The sequence below is a fragment of the Rattus norvegicus genome, chromosome 1, assembly GCF_036323735.1.
Source record: "Rattus norvegicus strain BN/NHsdMcwi chromosome 1, GRCr8, whole genome shotgun sequence".
Lineage (NCBI taxonomy): Eukaryota > Metazoa > Chordata > Mammalia > Rodentia > Muridae > Rattus > Rattus norvegicus.
The window spans coordinates 142,455,620-142,474,023 of record NC_086019.1 but is presented as its reverse complement, the minus strand read 5'-3'; the positions used below and the strand labels follow the sequence as shown (position 1 = coordinate 142,474,023).

The following is an 18,404-nucleotide window of genomic DNA, read 5'->3' as shown; positions in this document are numbered from 1 at the left end:
TCTGTGCTTCCTTATTGCTCTGTCCAAGTCAGAATGCCTGGTGCTGCTCTCTGCCCCCACCCTGTCCTCCTGAGCCCAACACTCTTATGTCAATTGCCAGACCGCAGACAGCTTAGGAGTAGGAATGGGAGACAGGGGGTGGGGTGCAGTTAGGATAGGCTTCCCTCTTCTCTAGGCCTGACTCATGGCTTCCCCCTTCCCGCCTCTACTTCTCTACTTCTCTGGCTCTGGCCTGTAGTTGCTACCTGGTGAAGGACCAGAGAAGGCCTGGCAGAGAGGTGGTTCCTATGACTGCTCCCTTCCCTCACTAAGAAGGTGGGTGAGGCCTGGATACTAGGTTCTCTTTGGTAGTTTCCATTTTCTTTTTAGAAGTCTGGCTTTCAGAGAAAGAGGGCCATGGTAGACTGAGCGTGGTCAGGGGAGGGGGAGGGTGCATGTGGAAAGGAAGGAAAGGGTGAGGAGTTGCCAAATAGGATTGTGGGTGAGAACATGATGCTTCCTAGAGTCCACTGGTGGGAGGAAAGGGGGGCTCTGCCCTGCTCTGCAGAAGTGGCCAGTAGGAGCTATGCTGGCCCGTGTCTTGACCCTGGTTTTCAAGAGTTATGTCCCAGTTGAGCTTCAGGAGCCACACTGTGGCTCTCTGGGAAGCAGAAGGGCAGCTACTTGGCTGCTGAAGGGAGAACAAGGAGGTTTGTCTGGGAGCACTTCAGGAACACTCAGCTGAAAGTGCTTCTTTATAAGAGCTGTCCACTGTTGTCAGGGCTTCTTGTGCTTAGGACAGAGTAAGAAGCTCAGTGGTACTCTCCTCATAAAAGAGAGATGGGAGACTGCCGGACCCTGAGGGCCTCTCAGCCTGAAGCCTTGCTCGAACATTATCACTGTAGTCCTGTGATTGGAACTCAGGAATCTAGTCTTTCTAGGGTTTGCTGGCCCCAGTCCTCCCTTCTGGGGGGCACTACCCCAGCTCCTGATCCTGACCTTCCCTGGGGACCAGCAGACGATAGGAGAAGCATCCTTTTAGATATACTGCTTGCGATGGCCTTGCTTCCTGGGACTCAATACACAGGAGAGGGAGTAACACCTCTCCCTGCCTGGCTCACATTGCACAGCCATTTCTGTGGGCCAGACTTTATCTGGGCTGCTGGGCAGGTGGGTGGATGGTGTGGGAGACTAGTATTGCCCAAGCTTGTTTCTTGGTTCTTTCTATGTAGCCTTGTATGTGTTGGCCACAACCTTGAGAACGTTTCCTTTCTGGGATCCTAGCTTAAGAGTCTCTCACTTTGACTTTGGTTTTCTTTCCCTTTCTTGTCTACAGTCCAGACAGCCAGACTCTGCTTACCGACCACCCTGTCACTTGCGCTGACAATAGACCCTTCTGGCTGATCCCAAGTCTGCTTCCAAAGCCAGACGCTGTTAGCTCTGAGACCACCTCCCCTGCCTCTGCCTGCTCCAAGTTTGAATATGGTAGAATGGCCTGGAGCCTAAAGCCTCAGTTCAGACAATCTGCTCATATCTTGGTTCTGAGTGACATTTGGCTTCTGCTATATAAAAAATGGAAGTAGGAAAGCTGAATCCATGACATTGCTGGGACTAAAGGACAGAGTACAGAGCACAGATGCCAAGCCTGGCCCAGTCACAGCCTCATAGGCTTGTGGGAGTTTCCTCATTGGTACTTGTATCCAGTTTGTTTCCCTCCCTAACCTGCTCCCTTTGCCAGTGTGCCTGGTATTCATTTTAGAGGGAACTTAGTCCGCAGAAGTTGTGTTTTGTTCCTAGCTGGGAGAACACACACACACACACACACACACACACACACACACACACACACAGAGGGAGGGAAGGAGTCAGTGCTATCTAGAGTGTATTTAGAAAAGCCTGGCTCCTGACCCTGTGGCCTTTCTCTCAGCCCTTGCAGAAGGACCCCCTTATCTTTCTCTGTTGAAACAAGTAGGCCATGCAGGCCACGACCTGGTCATTTTGGACAGGAAAGAAAACAACACCCTTTCCAAACAGAAGCATCCTGAGTAGCGGCTGACTGAGAGACAGATGTCAGAGCCCTGCAAGAGGGCTCTGTTAGAGGAGTGCCCCTCCTATCCTGACTTACCCCCACCCCAGGACCTCCTGGGGGTGGTCTATGTGTGTGGCTAGCCATTTATCTCTGTGCTCAGCCTCTGGCAGAAGGTTGTCATCCCTCAGCTCTCAGGGGAAGCAGGCATACATAACTTACTCTTCTCGAACTATCTAGGGCAGTCATAGCCCACCCGCAGAGTGCTGAAAGGGGCTTCCCTTTTTGGAAGCCTGGGTATTTTAATGGGACCTCCCACCTCTATAAACAATTCTCTGCCACCTCTCTTTCAACTCCTCCTCCAAGATGTGACGGCTACGACTCCTGGGTCTTCATTCACATCTTGCCAGCCAGCAGCTCCGGGTTTCGGATCTCCAGCTCTAACAGCGGCTACTCCTCCGGGGGCCAGGCCTTTGGGACTGAAGGGAAAGGGACTGTGTACCTTTAAGGGGCTGGTCCAGCGGGAGCGCGGTGTTTGTTGGAAGCAGCTTCCTCTCGGGCCATTCAAGATCCCAAAATCTTCTGCTGCTTCAGACCTGGACAGCCTGTGGCCTCAGCGTGTCGCAGTGGCCCCAAGCGGGTTGAGCCGTAGAAGAACTTGCTGGGGACGGTACACGTGGCTGGGGGTGGTGGGGGGGTGGTGGCTGTCTGTCTGTTGGGGATCTGTGCATGCAGGTTTCTCCCTTTTCGCCTAGGGAACCCCGCGGTTGCCGAGAAGGATAGGGATAGGAGACAGGGAACAGAGGGCAACTAGGGACTGAGGGACTCATCTGCCATGTCATCAATACCCGTACAGGCAGCTGATTTGCGCGCGACCCTTTTCGGAGCTACCAAGAAGTAAAACCACAGCGAACCTCCGGGACATCCGAGGTCTGCTGCCTTCTGCTTGTAGTAGGTCGGTACTGTCTCAGTAGAACCGTACCAGATCTGTTCCAGGCATCCACGGGATGCTGCAGGAGCCACCAGAGACCTTGGGGGTGCTGGTGGGGAGACTGGAGACAACCTGCGTTGGGGTGAGCGGAAGATGTGTGCTTTTAGTCTACTTTGAATACTTGGGGATAAAATGCAGGACACTAGCGAGCACCTGGAGCGTTTGCCTTAGGGACAGGAATGCACCGGGGCAAACTAGGTGCAAGCTGATCACATCCAAGTAGGAAGCTGGTGGAAAACGCCCCTCTTTTCCCTTTGCCAGAACCTAGCCGGTGATGTTGGTGGAACTTCAAAGGCTTGGTAAAGCCTATTTGAAAGGGGGCATTGATGTCAAATTCCTTCCTGAACTTGCCTAGTGTATCTTGGGGGGGGGGGCGGGGGGGGCGGGGGCGGCGGCGGGATCCTGCCCTCTGCCGGTGTCTAAGGGGCTAATACTTACCAGTGGCTCAGTTACAGTGAGACTATGGTAGAAGTGACATCTTCTCTTCCCTGTCAGGATTCAGTTTAATTTTGTTCTCTTTGGACACTTTTTGGCCAGCGGTGCCCTGAAAAGGCAGATAACTGGTGATCGTGGTCCCCGAATCTCCTCTACGTCCCAGATATTAGTCAGAGTTAAATAAAGCCTTGGCGGATCACTTTTCCTCCACTGTGAAGAGTGGCTTCAGGGGTGGCTGCTTCTCTCCTAGTTGCTCAGAAGGGAGAGAAATCTCCCACTGCTAACAGTCACAGCTGCGGAGGCTTTTCTGCACCAGAGAGTGCTCTGCAGTCTGCCAGTACTTTGCCCTTTCTTCCAAAGAGTGTTTTCTGACTAGAGTGGGCCCGTTTATGAATGAAGAGAACGGGGCTCAGACACTTGTTCAGGAGCAGACTGGTTGTAAGTGGACACACCCAGAACAGAATCCAAGCAGCCGGTCTCCTTGGTGTCCTAGTAAGAAGGGGCTGTTGGCTGACACACAGTGACAGAGGGGGTGAGACATTGCTTCTGATGTCCACCCAGGCTTTTGCTCTGTGGTTAACCTTAGCATTTTGGGGCCTCCCTTGTCTTCAGCCTCAGAAGTGGGGTGAGGGGGCTTGCATTCCAAGAGGCCAGATGACTTGCCCAGGGTTACTCAAAAGTCTCAGTTCAAAGCCAGCAAACCAGAATCTTCGGATTTTATGACTTCCTCCCTGCCATTTGTTATTGGGCACTGGGCACATCTCTTGCTAACTTCTTTTATTTGTCCTGACACCTCCCTGGTGGAAGGCTACACACCTGCAGGGCTAGCCTCGGACTCTCCACTTGCATGGTGCTAATAAAGTCGGACTGGAGTGGAGTCGGGTGCTCAGGGAAGCTGAGGTCAGAAGGGCTAGGGTGGGGGAGGCCATTCTTTGTGTTTGGTGTGGATTTGATGACACACATTTGATTGGGGGCCAGAAGTCGCTCAGAGCCATCCTTGAAGACCGTAAATCAGATTCACACCATGCCTCTTCTGAAGATCCCTTGTCCTTCCTTTTTAAAAAGTCCAAGAGGGATCCATGTGGTCTGGCCACCACATGAGCATTGTTTCCTGTTGCCACTGGGGCTCCAGCCTCTTTGGCCTCTGAGTTCTCCCTGCAATGCTCTTCTCCCAGGATTCTCAAGGCTCCCATCTTCTTGGAAGTCTCCCTGACTTACGGTCAAGGAGCTCCCAGAGCTCAGATTGTGGCTCAGTTGGTGGTGTGCTTGCTCAGCACTCACACAGCCCTGGGTTCCATACCTGCGATCCCAGGCAGAGGTAGGAGGATCAGAAGTTCAAGACCACCCTCAGCAGCATGAAGAGTTGAGGCCAGCCTGGCCTACATGACACCCTATTTTGAAAGTAAATAAACAAGTAAGCACCCGTCTCCCTGCTCCATCTTCCCCCATCACTTGCAGTCCCACCTGTGGCTGTCATCACCTTTGTGACTCTGAGGCCCAGCAGCACTCTGACTCGAACCCCTACTGCTTAGAACTCTGCCTAGCATGTGGTGGAGGCACGGGCAATGTTTGTTGAGGAAATTAGGTCAAATCCCAGCTCTTTCCTAAGGGTAGCCTTAGGCATGCATCTTAGCTCTACTGAGCCCCAGTTCTCTTGTCTAACAATGAAGGTGATGTTGGTGTTACGGTAGCCAGGAAGGTGTGCTGACAGAAGATCGGTCATAATTCACATCAGGCCAAAGGAATCCTGCTCTGTCGTTTGCTGACTGTGTGGTCTTTGGGTCGTTGATTCAGATCTCTGTTTACTTGTGGAGTGAATGGAGAGAATTCAATTCTCCGCTACAGTTATGGTTTGGGACCTCTTAGGAGGGTAACTAGATGAAGTTCATTAAAAAACCAGGGAGCTAGTCTGGGGTCCAGGCTGGAGGTTGTGAGTGTTTCCAGTGTCTCTGTGGCTGGAAAGGCCAGCTTTGGGAACTCACACTCTGTGTCATTGGAGGGAAAGCTTGCTGTAGAATTCCAGGTTCTTCTGAGCTGTGGCTACCTTCTCTGTGACTGACTGAATGAGGGGTACCAGGTCAGCGCAGTGGGGAATCGCATCGATGTGGCAGAGGCTTTTCCCAGTACTTGAGCATCTGGAGATTTCTGACTCTTCTGACTCCTCAACTTACTATTTGTTGTGTGAATTCTGATAAAGGCTGGCAGAAAGCACCTAGCTTCATTCAGCATCTCCATGGGTGTGCATCAGCATCCAGACTCCTGTGGGTGGCTGTCCAGGGAGCAAACGGATGGGGGTGTTTCCCAATCCTTGCTAAACCAAATTCCCAGATCAACTGTCACCATATCAACGCAAGGATACAAGCAGGATGACGGTTATAACCCATGTGACTGGCTCGAGGGAGTTTAGCACCAGAAGCCTTCTAATAAAATCAGGACTCAGATGAAGAAATTCCCAGGCAATCCTGAATTTATAAGCAAAAAGTAGAAGAGGGGAATCTAGCCTAGGGCATCTTGCGTGTCAGGCGAGTGGTCTACTGTTGTGTGTGGTTTTACGTTACCCACTTCAGCTCTGAGAAGTGGTTGAGCTACCAGTCCTCTCCCAGCTTCCTTTGAATCCTCGGACAACACACACACACACACACACACACACACACACACACACACACACACACACACGCACACACACACACAGACATATACACAGACACACACACAGACACACAGACACACACACACACAGACAGACACACACACACACTCATACATTTTCAACTTGTCTTCTTGGTACAGCTGCTGGGTGTTATGATCTCCTGCCTGGAAAAAATGTTCCCTTATCAATTTCTTATCTCCATCTCTCTCACCTGCCCTAAACTTCAGCTGCTAAACTCCCCTGGCCACCTGCCTATAGGAGCAGCCTGTATGGCCACTCTATTTTGAGATCTCACGTGGCTCTTAATTCTTCTCTCTCCAAAGCATGGCGAACTCTGTTCTCCTCCTGTACCTTCTGCCCAGCAATTGGCCCATGGTTTTCTTTACTGACAGATCAGGAACCAATTGAGGAACAGTACCTTAGCATCAGAACCACCCCCTACAGTCCACCATGGAGCAACACTCAGCCCTGGTCACACTTCTCATTTGGACAAATTCCTGCGTGTCTCTTCCTCTCCTCTCCTCCTCTTCTTTTTAAAGATCTATTTGTTTCAGGTGTGCGAGTGTTTTGCTCGCATGTATCTCTGTGTACCGCATTTGTCAGAAGAAGGTGCTGGATTCCCTGGAGCTGGAGTTGTAAGCTACCATATAGGTGCTGAAAACTGAGCTGGCTTCTAATGATGTCAGTGACTTCAGGGAGCTCCATCAAGACCGAGGAATCCTTGACCCATGACAGAAAGACCCGCCCTCTGTCCCAGAGTTCTGCAAGAATTTATGATGCTGTGGGTCTTTTGCTTTGCTTTTCTAACCTTTTTTTTTTTTTTTTTGGTTCTTTTTTTCGGAGCTGGGGACCGAACCCAGGGCCTTGCGCTTCCTAGGTAAGCGCTCTACCACTGAGCTAAATCCCCAGCCCCCTGCTTTTCTAACCTTTTAACATTGAAATACGACATGGTCATCTACAGGGTTTATGTGTGAGAACCATGCAATCAAATTAAAAATACATACATACATACATACATACATACATACATACATAAAAGTCACAGGCCTGGAGAGATGGCTCATCAGTAAAGAGCACTTTCTGTTCCTCCAGAGGACCTGAGTTCAGTCCCCAGCACCCACCTTGAGTGTCTCACAACTTCCTGTTTCTCCAACTATAGGGGATTCAACACCATCTTTGACCTCCATGAACACCTGCTCACGTATAGCACAACAGCCCCCCAAATCTCATAATGTTTTCAGTTAGTTTTATGATTTTTGTGTTTAGGCCGTACTCTACAACCTCCTAAGATGGGACCATCAAATGGGGACCAATTATTTACACATATAAGCCTCTAAGATCATGTCATAGGTTTATGAAGTGCGTAAGGGTATTCAGCACAGTGAGCCCGAGCTATGTTCACAGATACTCAACATGTCGTGGTTTAAGTTCAAGGGTACTTACTTGTTCCTGGGCCATTTTAGGTAGAGGGTGTCCAGGCTGGAGGGAGGCTGTGGTTCCCATCTCTCTGCGTTTGACTACTGTGGTCCTAGCAGGTTGGAGAAAGAACATCAGGACATGGCCTCCCTAAGAGAGTTTTCACTACAAGCCTGGATATTGTTGCCTAGGGTTTTTCTGCTCCTAAGTGGTTTTGCCCGTATCTAGATCCCCATCTCTGAAGGAGGAAACTGAGACCTGCTGGGGAGAAGTAAGCCAGGCGGGGGTTATGATCTTCACTCCACGGCTGCAGATTTAGCTCAGAGTCACACAGTGAAGGGCAGTGGGCCTCTGATATCTGCATGTGTACACTCAGCCAATCGCAGAGAGGTAGTCAGATGGAAAAAATGTATAGACTCCCCCTCCTCGTCAGTAGCCCCTAAACAACGCAGTAGAACAGTTACTATCCAGAATTAGACATCAGTGATCTAGAGAAGACCCTCAGTGTGCAGGAGAATATGTAAGGGCTACATGCCAGTGTGATGCTGCTTTATGTCAGGGTGTCCTTGGACAAACTGTCCACTGATCCAGAGGGATGGTGGGAGTGGATGGAGATGGTTTTCAACAGGAATCTTCTAGTTCCTGGTCAGGAGGCTTTGTGGGTGTTAGCAAGGCTCTGTCTGGCTCGGGTGCTAAATCTAGACTTCAGATTTTCTGCAAATACAATTCAGAGAAGAGTGGATTCAAACGTCAGCTCCCTCTGTCCTCCTTTCCAGAAGGAACTAATAGTTCTGGGAACAAGAATGTTCCCTCCAGAGTCTCTCACAGGTCAATATTTACTTTGCCTGACCCTCTTCTTCCTCTCTCCTTTCTCCTTCCTTCTCTTCCTTCCTTCCTCCCCCCCTCTTTCTTTCTTTCTTTCTCTCTCTTTCTGGAGCCCCTGCCTCCTCTCATCTTGTACACAGACATTCATAAGGCCACATGTTTGCAATCAGTGTGGCAATTGCGTTTTGCTTTGTCGTCACAAATGACACCCTGAACACCCTCCCACATTCCTCTAGGATAATCATACAGTTCTATTTGCACAGGCCTGCGGGCACTCTGGTTGCCTTGCACGTAAGCTTGCCTTCTGCCTGCCTCCAGAAGGCCGCTGGCAGCTCTAAGATGTAAGTCTGACCCTGCCTGAAGCCTGATGTCTTCATAGCTGACCCTGCCTGGAGCCTTCCATCTACATTATTGGGACAGAGAGTTGGGCATCTAGGTTCACCTCCTGCCAAGGCTTTCAGACAGAGTCTCTGTTGACTGACTCACCTCCTTTTTCTCCCGTGTCAGAGTCTGGGCAGGAAGCAGAACTCACTCCAGATGGTTGCAACAAGAAGAACTGAATCAAGGGATCACTTCTAGAGAACAACTATAGGGATAACAGAGAAGTTGGAGGCTGCCGAGAGACAGACATCGCTAGGGTGGGGGTGGGGTCTTCTTTCTTTCACATCTTATCACTGCTTCCTACTCACTGAATCCAGCTGGAAGTCAGAGGTTGGGGGTGGGGCAGGGCAAGTGACCCAAGGGACATGCACGGTGACAGTGGACTTGAGATGCATGGGAACAAACGGAGAGCGTCCCTCATGCCTGTCCCTGCCCAGTCTTTCCCTTTCACATCAAAAACTGCCCAGCTTCAATGTTCCTTTGGGTGCTCCCATCTTTAGATGACTTTGTGTAGCTGAAGCTGGCCATAAACTCCATATGTGATCTAGGATGGCCTTGAACTCTCAATCCTCCTGCTTCTACCTACCCAGAGCTGGGATTATAGGTGTGCACAAATCAAAACAAATCAAAGAAACAAAAGCACTTTCGGGAGCCATTCTCATGTTGGTGGGCACTCAAAAGAGGCAGCTGGCCCATGGGCTGTAGGCTGTTTACTTTGTTTTTTGAAATATCATTCTTTGATTACTAAGACTTTTTGAGGTAGAGTCAGGAAGATCAAGAGTTCAAGACCACCCTCTGCTACACACTCAGTTTGAGGCAAGCCTCTGCTAATATGAAACCCTGGTGTATTTTCTATTTTTTTGGTTTGTTTTTATAGAATATGTGTGTATGTGTTTGTGTGTGTGTTTGTGTGTGTGTATATGTGCGTGTGCACGCGTGCATGTATTTGAGTTCCTGTGTACATGTGTATGTGTTTATGTGGAAGTGTGCATCTGAGTTTATGTGTATGTGTGTGTGCCTGTGTATGTGCTAGGGTTAGGCAACATCGTGGAATAGTTCTTTTCCACCTTTATGTGGCTGCCAGAGATTGAACTCAGGTTGTCATATGTGTGCAGCAAGCATCTTTACCACTGAGCTATCTTAGGGTCACAAATGATTTTTGACCTTGATCTAGTCTTTAAAACAGACATCACATTGTCACAGCCCTCCACACCCAGACATTTTGGTGTTGAAACAAAGTTTCCAGTACAGACTTATTGTTACTAAATGTGAAACTCAGCTCTGCAATGTTCTGTTCTAGCCTCTTCTGTTTTCCTTTAAAAGTGCTTGCTATTCACAACCTTTGAAATTTGAACAGCTTCAGTGTGCTTCTCCTGTGCTTACATTGTAACATGGCTGCAGTTCTTCCCCACAAGGTGGACTCCTTCTAGCTTGTTCTTGTTGCATGCTGTGCTGAGGACAGTGCCTGGCACATGGAGCTGCTCTGTGCTGTGCCTTTGAGTGTGTGTGTGTGTGTGTGTGTGTGTGTGTGTGTGTGTGTGTGTGTGTGTGAAGGATGCTGAACAGAGGAACCCCAGCCTGCTAGAGTGGGGCTTCTGTAATTGGCTTGTTTTTCTTCTCTCTGCAGTTTTCCCAGGGCCCAGCCTCATCCAAGATACCCTGGCATTGCCACCATCCCGGCCAGGATGGGCCTGCTGTTCCTTGTCCTTCTTTCACCACTTTCCTGTGTTTTGGGACTTCCGTTCTACAACGGCTTCTACTATTCCAACGGTCTGCATGGCAGGACCCTGGGCAATGGCTATGGAGAAGGTGGGTGGCTCCTAGGCCTGTGTCTTGGCTTCTGCTGTGAAATGCCGGTTCCAGGCTGAGGTGGAGACAGCAGAATCTTCCCTGTCTAGGCTTCCAGAGGTGGACAAGCTTTGCTTCTAAGATGAGAGGAGATGGTTTATCTAATGTATATTACAGATGGTTGTGAGCCACCTTGTGGTTGCTGGGATTTGAACTCAGGACCTCTGGAAGAGCAGTCAGTGCTCTTAACCACTGAGCCACCTCCCCAGCCCAAGGAGATGGTTTAGATATTCTGAGTTTGCTGGTACCACAGACCGAGTTCTCCTAGGGTGGCCCTAGTCCCTAAACTGCTAGCTCTTTAAGATCTAGCCCGAGTGCAGCTACCCCTGGTGTCTCCTGCAGAAGGGACTTGGGGTCACAGAGGTGTGAATTTGAATGCACACCTCTTTTTGGCTGGGTGGCTTTGGGCCTTTTGAGATGGCGGTCACTGTGTTCCCGCAGGAGTTCCGTTGCTTAGGGGGTTCTGTCATTTGGTCCCTGAGCTCTGACAGTGTCCTGCCTTGGCCAGGATAGCTGGATCTTTGGGAGGAGTCCTGGTCAAGAGTTGGCTCAGACTGTGAAAAGGAGGTGTGCTGTGCCTTCTGGTGGCCACTATGGAGTGAAGGGGACTCAGGAACACTTAAGGCAGGGCGCTCACTGGAGCTGCCTTGTCCTTTGGTGAAGTTCTTGTTGGCTCCCAAGTGCTGGGATTACAGGTGTGCAGTTTTACACCCGTTTTGACGCACAGTTGGGAGCTAAACCCAGGGCCTGTGCGTGTTATGCAAGCTCTCTCGTAACTGAGATACACCCTTAGCTCCCTATGCTAGCCTAGAAGTTTCTGTGTAGCTGAAGATAGCTTTGAGGCCCTGACTTTCCTACCTCCACCTCTCTAGATCTGAGATCGCAGGTAGGAACCACCATGCTTAGCTTGCCTGTTAGCTTTTGGTGCAGAACAAATTCCCCCAAACATGGCGGCTTATCAGCACACCTATTAATTGAGCTCTGCCGCTCAGCACTTTGGAGTGAGCTCTGTTTCTTCTGGTCCTACAGACTGCTTCTCTTTGGGGAATACAACTCCATGTGTATCCTGAGTTTCTTTCTGGGTCTTGGGGGTGGGGAAGGGAGTGGCAGTGAGGGAGGGTGGGTGGGTGCGGTCTTCACTCAGATATTATCAGACTGTACAGCAAAAAGAATTTTAGGTCAGACGAGAGTTTATTAAGCAGCCGGAGAAGATGAACCGAAGATTGTCTGTGGGAGAGCATTCATGAGGGTCCCAGGATTTGGGATGTGAGATTTGGGGACTGTGAAGCCACCTAGTCTATAGCTAAGCTTAGATATTAGGGGGGATGTGCTGGTCTATCTGCTTACCTCTTCCTTTAATCCACAGAATGCTCTCTTTGAGGAGAACACTGAGCAGCTGCAGTTGAGGAAGGGAGTTCTAGTAGGGATATAAAAAATGAATCAGAGGGCCCTTACTCACATAAGTGTCACAAAGAGGCTGGAGTTGAGGCATGACTTATTAGCTGTTTATAGAAAACGATTCCCTCTTTTTTCCTTTATTCTTGAGAATTTCATAAAGGTATACAATAAAATATGATCTCATCTATCTCTCATTTTACTTCTGCAACTTCTTAAAATCTCAATGTTGCCCTCTCAAGCACATGTCTTTCTTTAGGGTAGGGGCATGATATTTGTCTCACTATGTTTCCCTGGCTGGCTTGAAACATGCTACCAAATCAGGCTGGCTTTGAACCCATAGAGACTGGCCTGCCTCTGCCCCACCCCGTCCCCACCCCTACCCCCACCTCTGCCCCCGCCCCGCCCCCGCCCCTGCACATTGGGATTAAAGGTGTATATTACTATGCCTGAGTACTTTTGTTTTTCATAACCCTCTAAATCCAGTTAATGCTACCCATATGTACACCTACGTGGGGCTATCCATCAGAATTCTACCGGGGCCAGTAGAAAGTGATTCTTCTTCCCTTAGCAGCTAACAAGTGCCAATAGTTCATCAGTAGGGAACTGGGCCTGAAGAGCATCTCCTGCATCGATGCCAGAACTCTGGCTGGCTTGATCTTATGCAGGTCACCACACCCACTGTGAGACCACGCGAGCTATAGCCACGCCATGTGCAGAAGACACAACTCCTCCCCATCTGCTGACTCTCGTGTTCTTTCCACCCCTGCTCCCACCATTTCTCTGAGCCAGGGGTGGCTATTGGAGGGCTGAGCACTGAGCTTTATTCTCTGCTCCTTGACCTCATTGACCATCTCATTGGTTATGTGAAGCAGGAGAGCAAGGGGGTCCTGTCTTTCCTCGGGTCCCCTCGGTCTCCTAACTATCCATCTCCGAACTTGCAAATGACCTGCTATTGGAGAAGCTCACAGGTGGTTGGTGTAGGATGATGTCAGCTGAGGAAGATGCATTCTGCTTCCCCTGATCTCTTGTGCTCTAGGCAGGCAAGTCTGGGCTTGTATTCTTAGTGACTGGCACCTTCCCCAGAGAAGGTGGAGTCAACAAGAGCTCCTGGCACCAAGGCCCAGGGCAGGCACAGTGGGACCATCATTTCCATCTTTTATCCAAGCAGCAAGCAAGTGGCAAGGCCAGTACAAATCCAAGGAACTGATATCCATTTTTTGAGACAGAGTTTCACTGCACGTAGTTCATGCTGGTCTCAGACTAATGCTAATCCTTCTGTCTCAGCCTTTCTACCGGTGTTTGCCGGCGCACACAGCTCAGTGGAAGTAGGTGCAAAGTCACGTGGTTGGGTAGTGGAGGAGCAGGAGCTTGTGGGGATGGGGCAAGGTGTCTCTTGTTGCATCCTACAGCACTTGAGTCTGGAGGGGCTTGGAACGAGGGTATGGATAGTCCTTCTAAGACTATCGTCTCATCTGTGCCCCCACCTTTCCCCCAGGCCTATTCAATGGCGTGAAGTTAGTGGTGGAGACCACCGAGGAGTCGTTGTTCAGTCACCAAGGAGCCAGTGTGACCCTGCCCTGCCACTACCACTATGAGCCAGCCCTGGCATCTCCGAGACATGTGCGTATTAAGTGGTGGAAGTTGTCAGAGAATGGAACCCCGGAGCAAGACGTGCTGGTGGCCATCGGGCAGAGGCACCGCTCCTTTGGGGACTACCAAGGGCGAGTTCAATTGAGGCAGGACAAGGAGCAGGAGGTCTCACTGGAGCTTCGAGACCTGCGGCTGGAGGACTCTGGGCGCTACCGCTGTGAGGTCATTGACGGTCTGGAAGATGAGAGTGGCCTGGTAGAGCTGGAGCTGCGGGGTGAGGCCCTGAGTGGTGCCACTGGGACCCGAGGGAGGGGGAAAGGACCCAGAGAAGGCATAGACCTTTGTACTTTACACAGGTAAGCATGTCTAAGTCTTAAAACAACCCTAAAAGGAAGTTATTATGGCACCACAGCCCTTGTGTTCCAGAGAAGGAAATGAGAGACCATGGAACTTATTTAAGGTCATAATAGCTGATAGGCGACAGAGCTTGGGCTTGAACACAGGGAGCAACTTCCAGAAGCACTGCCTCCTATTCCCTCTCATTTAGTCCTGTTTAGAAAGAGAGAAACAGGAGCTGGTCCCTCAGCTCAGAGGAGCCAGAGCGGAGGTTCCAGTAGTGTTAGTCAGCAAGACATAGACATAAACAAGGCAGGGCCAGTGGGTGACGGTAGAGACTGGTAGAGCCTGGGGCACACTGCTGGACCCCATCCCATGTAAAGAAATCCACTTAGTTGAGGCTGGTCGTGATACCAGTTATGAATGCAGTCCTATTGCTACTAGATTTTCATATTTAAGTATGAAATTTTATGTGTGTGGTGTGGGGGATAAGAACTCAGGGTCTCAGGCATGCTGGGTAAATGGTTTATCAGTGAGCCATATAACCAGCCATTGGACTCTCTGGATTTTTATGTGAAAATCAAACTGCTGTACCTCCCAAACCCCCACTCAGTAGGGCCCATGGGCTTCAGTGCTCTCTCAGCCTGGCTATGCCAGGTGCCTGGCCACCGGGTGACATTTATTCAAGGTTCTGCTTATAAACAGCACATACCAAGGAGAGCCTCCTCCTGGACTCTTACTTAGCTCCATCTGTCTTGATATGGACTGAATGATACTTAACAAATTTTAAATTGGGCTGGGGAATATACATCAGCGGTAGAATGGTAGCCAGTGTGAATGAAATCCTAGGTTCAACCCAGCTCAGAACAACAAAAACGAATACATAACTTTTTATAGAGTAAGATTTCAAACGTGCACAATAACATGCCTGTTTTGTTTTTGTTTGTGTGTTTGTTTGTTTTGAGTAGTGTTTCTCTCTGTATCCCTGGCTGTCCTAGAACTCACTATGTAGACCAGGCTGGCCTCGAACTCACAGAGCTGCTTGCCTCTGCCTCCTGAGCGTTGGAATTAAAGGCCTGTGACACCACACCCTGCTCTGTGCTTTTGCTTTCTGAGACAGGATCTCATTCTGCAGGCCAGAGTGGTCTTGAGCTCATGGTAATCCTTCTGCCTCCGTCTCCTGAGTCTTGGGACTACAGAAGTAAAGCACTATGCCCTGCAAGCATAGTAATTTTTGAGGGGAACATGTGTGTGGCCTCAAGAAGGAGGCCCCCTGTCCTAGGTGTCCTTGGCCTTAGGCCTCTTAACTAAGGGCTGTTCCCCATCCTTCTTCCTGCAGCCATAACATGCTCCCCGCTCCTGGGGATCCCAGGATGATCTTAAACGCATGGTAATCCCCAGTCTCCACCTCCTGAAAGCAGGGATTCTAGGCATGGGCCACCTTGCCTGGCTTCTTTTATTCTCTTAAGACATTTCCACATTAAGAAGCCAGCTGGTGGCACAAGTCTCAGTACGTGGAAGGCTGAAACGGGAGGGCTGCGAGTTAGTGGCCAGCTGGGATTACACGGCAAGACTCTGTCCTTGTCTTAGTTAGAGTTCCTATCGCTGCCATGAAACACCTTGGCCAAAAGCAAGTTGGGGGGAAAGGGTTGATTTCGCTTACACTTCCACAGCTCTGTTCATCACTGAAGGAAGTCAGGACAGGAACTCAAACAGCGTAGGAACCTGGAGGCAGGAGCTGACGTAGAGGCCATGGAGGGGTGCTGCTTACTGGCTTGCTCCTCATGGCTTTCTCAGCCTGCTTTTTTTTTCCCCATAGAATCCAGGACGGCCAGCCCAGGGGTGGGTGGCCCTACCCACAGTAGGCAGGGCCCACCCCATCTTAATTGCTAATTAATAAATGCCTCACAGGCTTGATCTTATTGAGGTCCCCTTTTCTCAGATGCGTTTAGCTTGTGTCAAGTTGACACAAGTTCTCCAAAAACCAAACTAACCAACCAACAACCAATCAAACAGACAGACAAACAACCAACCAACGTGTTCGCTAATGACCTACAAAGCTGGTCTTTCCTATCTGGTCTGAAAATTAAACTACCTGAGAGGGGCCTGGGAGATGGCTCAGTAGATTATGGCACTTGTGGCTAAGCCTGACAATTTGAGTTCGGTCCCCAGGGCCCATATAATGGAAAGGGATAGCTGATTGCTACGAGCTGTTCCTTGGTTTTCATGCACATGCCCAAGTAAACAAACAAACAAACAATATAATTAGGGAGATGAACCAACTCATAAACCAAGTATCTGTGCCCCAAATGCAGAGGCTAAGTCTTGAGCTCGCTGCAGGCTCAGTACCACACAGATCCATGGGGATGAAGTGTTTTGTGGGCTTGGCGTCAGGATCGTAAGCAGTTAACAGGTAAATTAATGTATCCTAGATGATGCACAGATGTTGCGTGCAGACACTGCTGTGTTTCATAAACTTGCAGACACCTTTAGGACTGGGAGAGGAGCCAAGCCTCACCCCTGGAGTCTGACACACAATAGGATGGTCTTGTCCTCTCTCCTGTTCTGTAGTCGGGGATGTCACTTGATGGGTTAATTACAAGGCAGTATGTACTTTCTGGGGACTCTGCTCAGGCTCAGGAGGAAGGTGAGAGCCAGGGGAAGGCTCCTTTTGGGCTTAGGTAGTGGGCAGGAACTTGGCGTTTGTCTGAGCTATCTGAGCCAGGAGAGTCTGTGTTTTGGATGCACATGCCTCTTGGTGGGGTGAAAATCTCCTGCCCCCTCCTCCCAACTCCTCTGAGACCTTCCTGTCAACCCATCTGAGACCTTCCTTCCTCCCTTTCTAGGTGTGGTTTTTCCCTACCAGCCCCGAGAAGGGCGCTACCAGCTCAATTTCCATGAGGCCCAACAGGTCTGCCAGGAGCAGGATGCTGTGGTAGCCACTTTTGAGCAGCTTTTCCGAGCGTGGGAGGAAGGCCTAGACTGGTGCAATGCAGGCTGGCTACAGGATGCCTCCGTGCAGTACCCTATAGTGCTGCCCCGGCAGCCCTGTGGAGGCCTGGGTCTGGCACCTGGGGTTCGCAGCTACGGCCAGCGCCATCACCGCCTGCATCGCTATGACGTGTTCTGCTTTGCTGCTGCCCTCAAGGGTGAGTGGAACAGCCAGGCACAGGCCTGCCCTGCTTGACAGTTACCTGAGGGAGAGCCTATGGAGCTTCTAGAACCGTCTGCCCTTCTCTACCTGCCTGACCTGGCCTGAGGTCTGAAGTGTTAACAGTTCTGGAGGCAACGTGTCCTACAGTTCTCAGTGCTTTGCCCTGATGCTCCACGGCCTTCATTGGCTATATATTCATCAGACATCTTTGGAGTGTCTACTCTGTGTTGGGCTGTGGGTCAGCACAGACAAACCACATCTTTCCTGAAACACCATCCTTGTCATTCACTGCAAGGTAAAGGAAAACAGAAGGTTATTCAGTGCTGCATTGTGTAATCTCAGCCCTTGGGAGGAGGAGGAGGCAGGAGGATCAGAAGTTCAAGTTCAAGGTCCTCCTCCGCTACTTAGTTTAAAAAGTGTCTGCTGCCATGTAGTAGGTGCTTAGAAAAAGGCAAGTGAGAGACTGGTTCAGTCTGGTTGGGTGCCCCCTCAGAATGCCATTGGGGTGTACAGAAATGACTAGAGCAAACCCAGCCCTGTGGCAGGTGTGATGGTGGGTTGAGGGCTGCAAAGGTGGGCCTTCAAAGTGTCCGACACAGATTCTCATAAGGCAGTGAGTGCCTCACTGCCTGTGGCAGGTTCTTCTGCTTCCTATGCTGTGTAGTACTCAAATGCTCCCCTTTCCCACAGGGCGAGTGTACTACCTGGAGAACCCTGAGAAACTGACGCTGCTGGAGGCCAGGGAGGCCTGTCAGGAAGATGGTGCGCAGATCTCTACGGTGGGTCAGCTCTTTGCTGCTTGGAAGTTCCGTGGCCTGGATCGTTGTGATGCTGGCTGGCTGGCAGACGGAAGTGCCCGCTACCCCATCATTCACCCCCGACCCAACTGCGGCCCACCTGAACCTGGAGTACGAACCTTTGGCTTCCCAGACCCCAACACCCGCTACGGTGTCTACTGTTACCACCAGCACTAGCAGAGTGACAAGCTGTATATCTGCCCTGCCCCTAACTTTCGGGACTTAGTGTTTATCAGGTGGACCATTGTCCCTTGTGGGTTGGGGAACTTCTTGGATTGTTTTTATACTTCCCAACTTAAACATTTAAAGTTATTATTATTATTATTATTATTATTATTATTATTATTATTATTACAGGACCAACTCTTAATTCTCTTGGCATCCTTCTCTGGGGGTATTTGAGGTCCACTGTACTCTCCTGAGGGAGAGCCCATGGAGCTTCCAGAAGCCTCTGCCCTTCTCTGCCTGGCTGACCTGGCCTGAGGTCTGAAGTGTTAACAGTTCTGGAGCCAATGTGTCCTACAATTCTCAGTGCTTTGCCCTGATGCTCCACGGCCTTCATTGGCTATTTATTCATC

General features: G+C 50.2%; 1 protein-coding gene across 3 annotated transcripts; it reads left to right on the top strand.

Moving 5' to 3' along the window:
• The first annotated feature begins 146 nt into the window (after nucleotides 1–146).
• On the top strand, nucleotides 147–18,196 carry Hapln3 (hyaluronan and proteoglycan link protein 3). Of its 3 annotated transcripts, XM_006229397.5 has the most exons (5): nucleotides 147–2,675; nucleotides 10,331–10,512; nucleotides 13,445–13,813; nucleotides 16,722–17,024; nucleotides 17,720–18,153. In XM_006229397.5, the coding sequence occupies exons 1-5, from the start codon at nucleotides 2,311–2,313 to the stop codon at nucleotides 18,001–18,003; spliced, it is 1,503 nt and encodes a 500-aa protein (XP_006229459.1). In that variant the 5' UTR covers nucleotides 147–2,310; the 3' UTR covers nucleotides 18,004–18,153. The 3 variants fall into 3 exon arrangements, with proteins under 3 accessions (XP_006229459.1, XP_063118764.1, NP_001008559.1); XM_063262694.1 differs by lacking the exon at nucleotides 17,720–18,153 and having other exon boundaries at nucleotides 13,445–13,895; nucleotides 16,722–16,911; NM_001008559.2 differs by lacking the exon at nucleotides 147–2,675 and having other exon boundaries at nucleotides 10,324–10,512; nucleotides 17,720–18,196.
• Nucleotides 18,197–18,404: the final 208 nt, after the last annotated feature.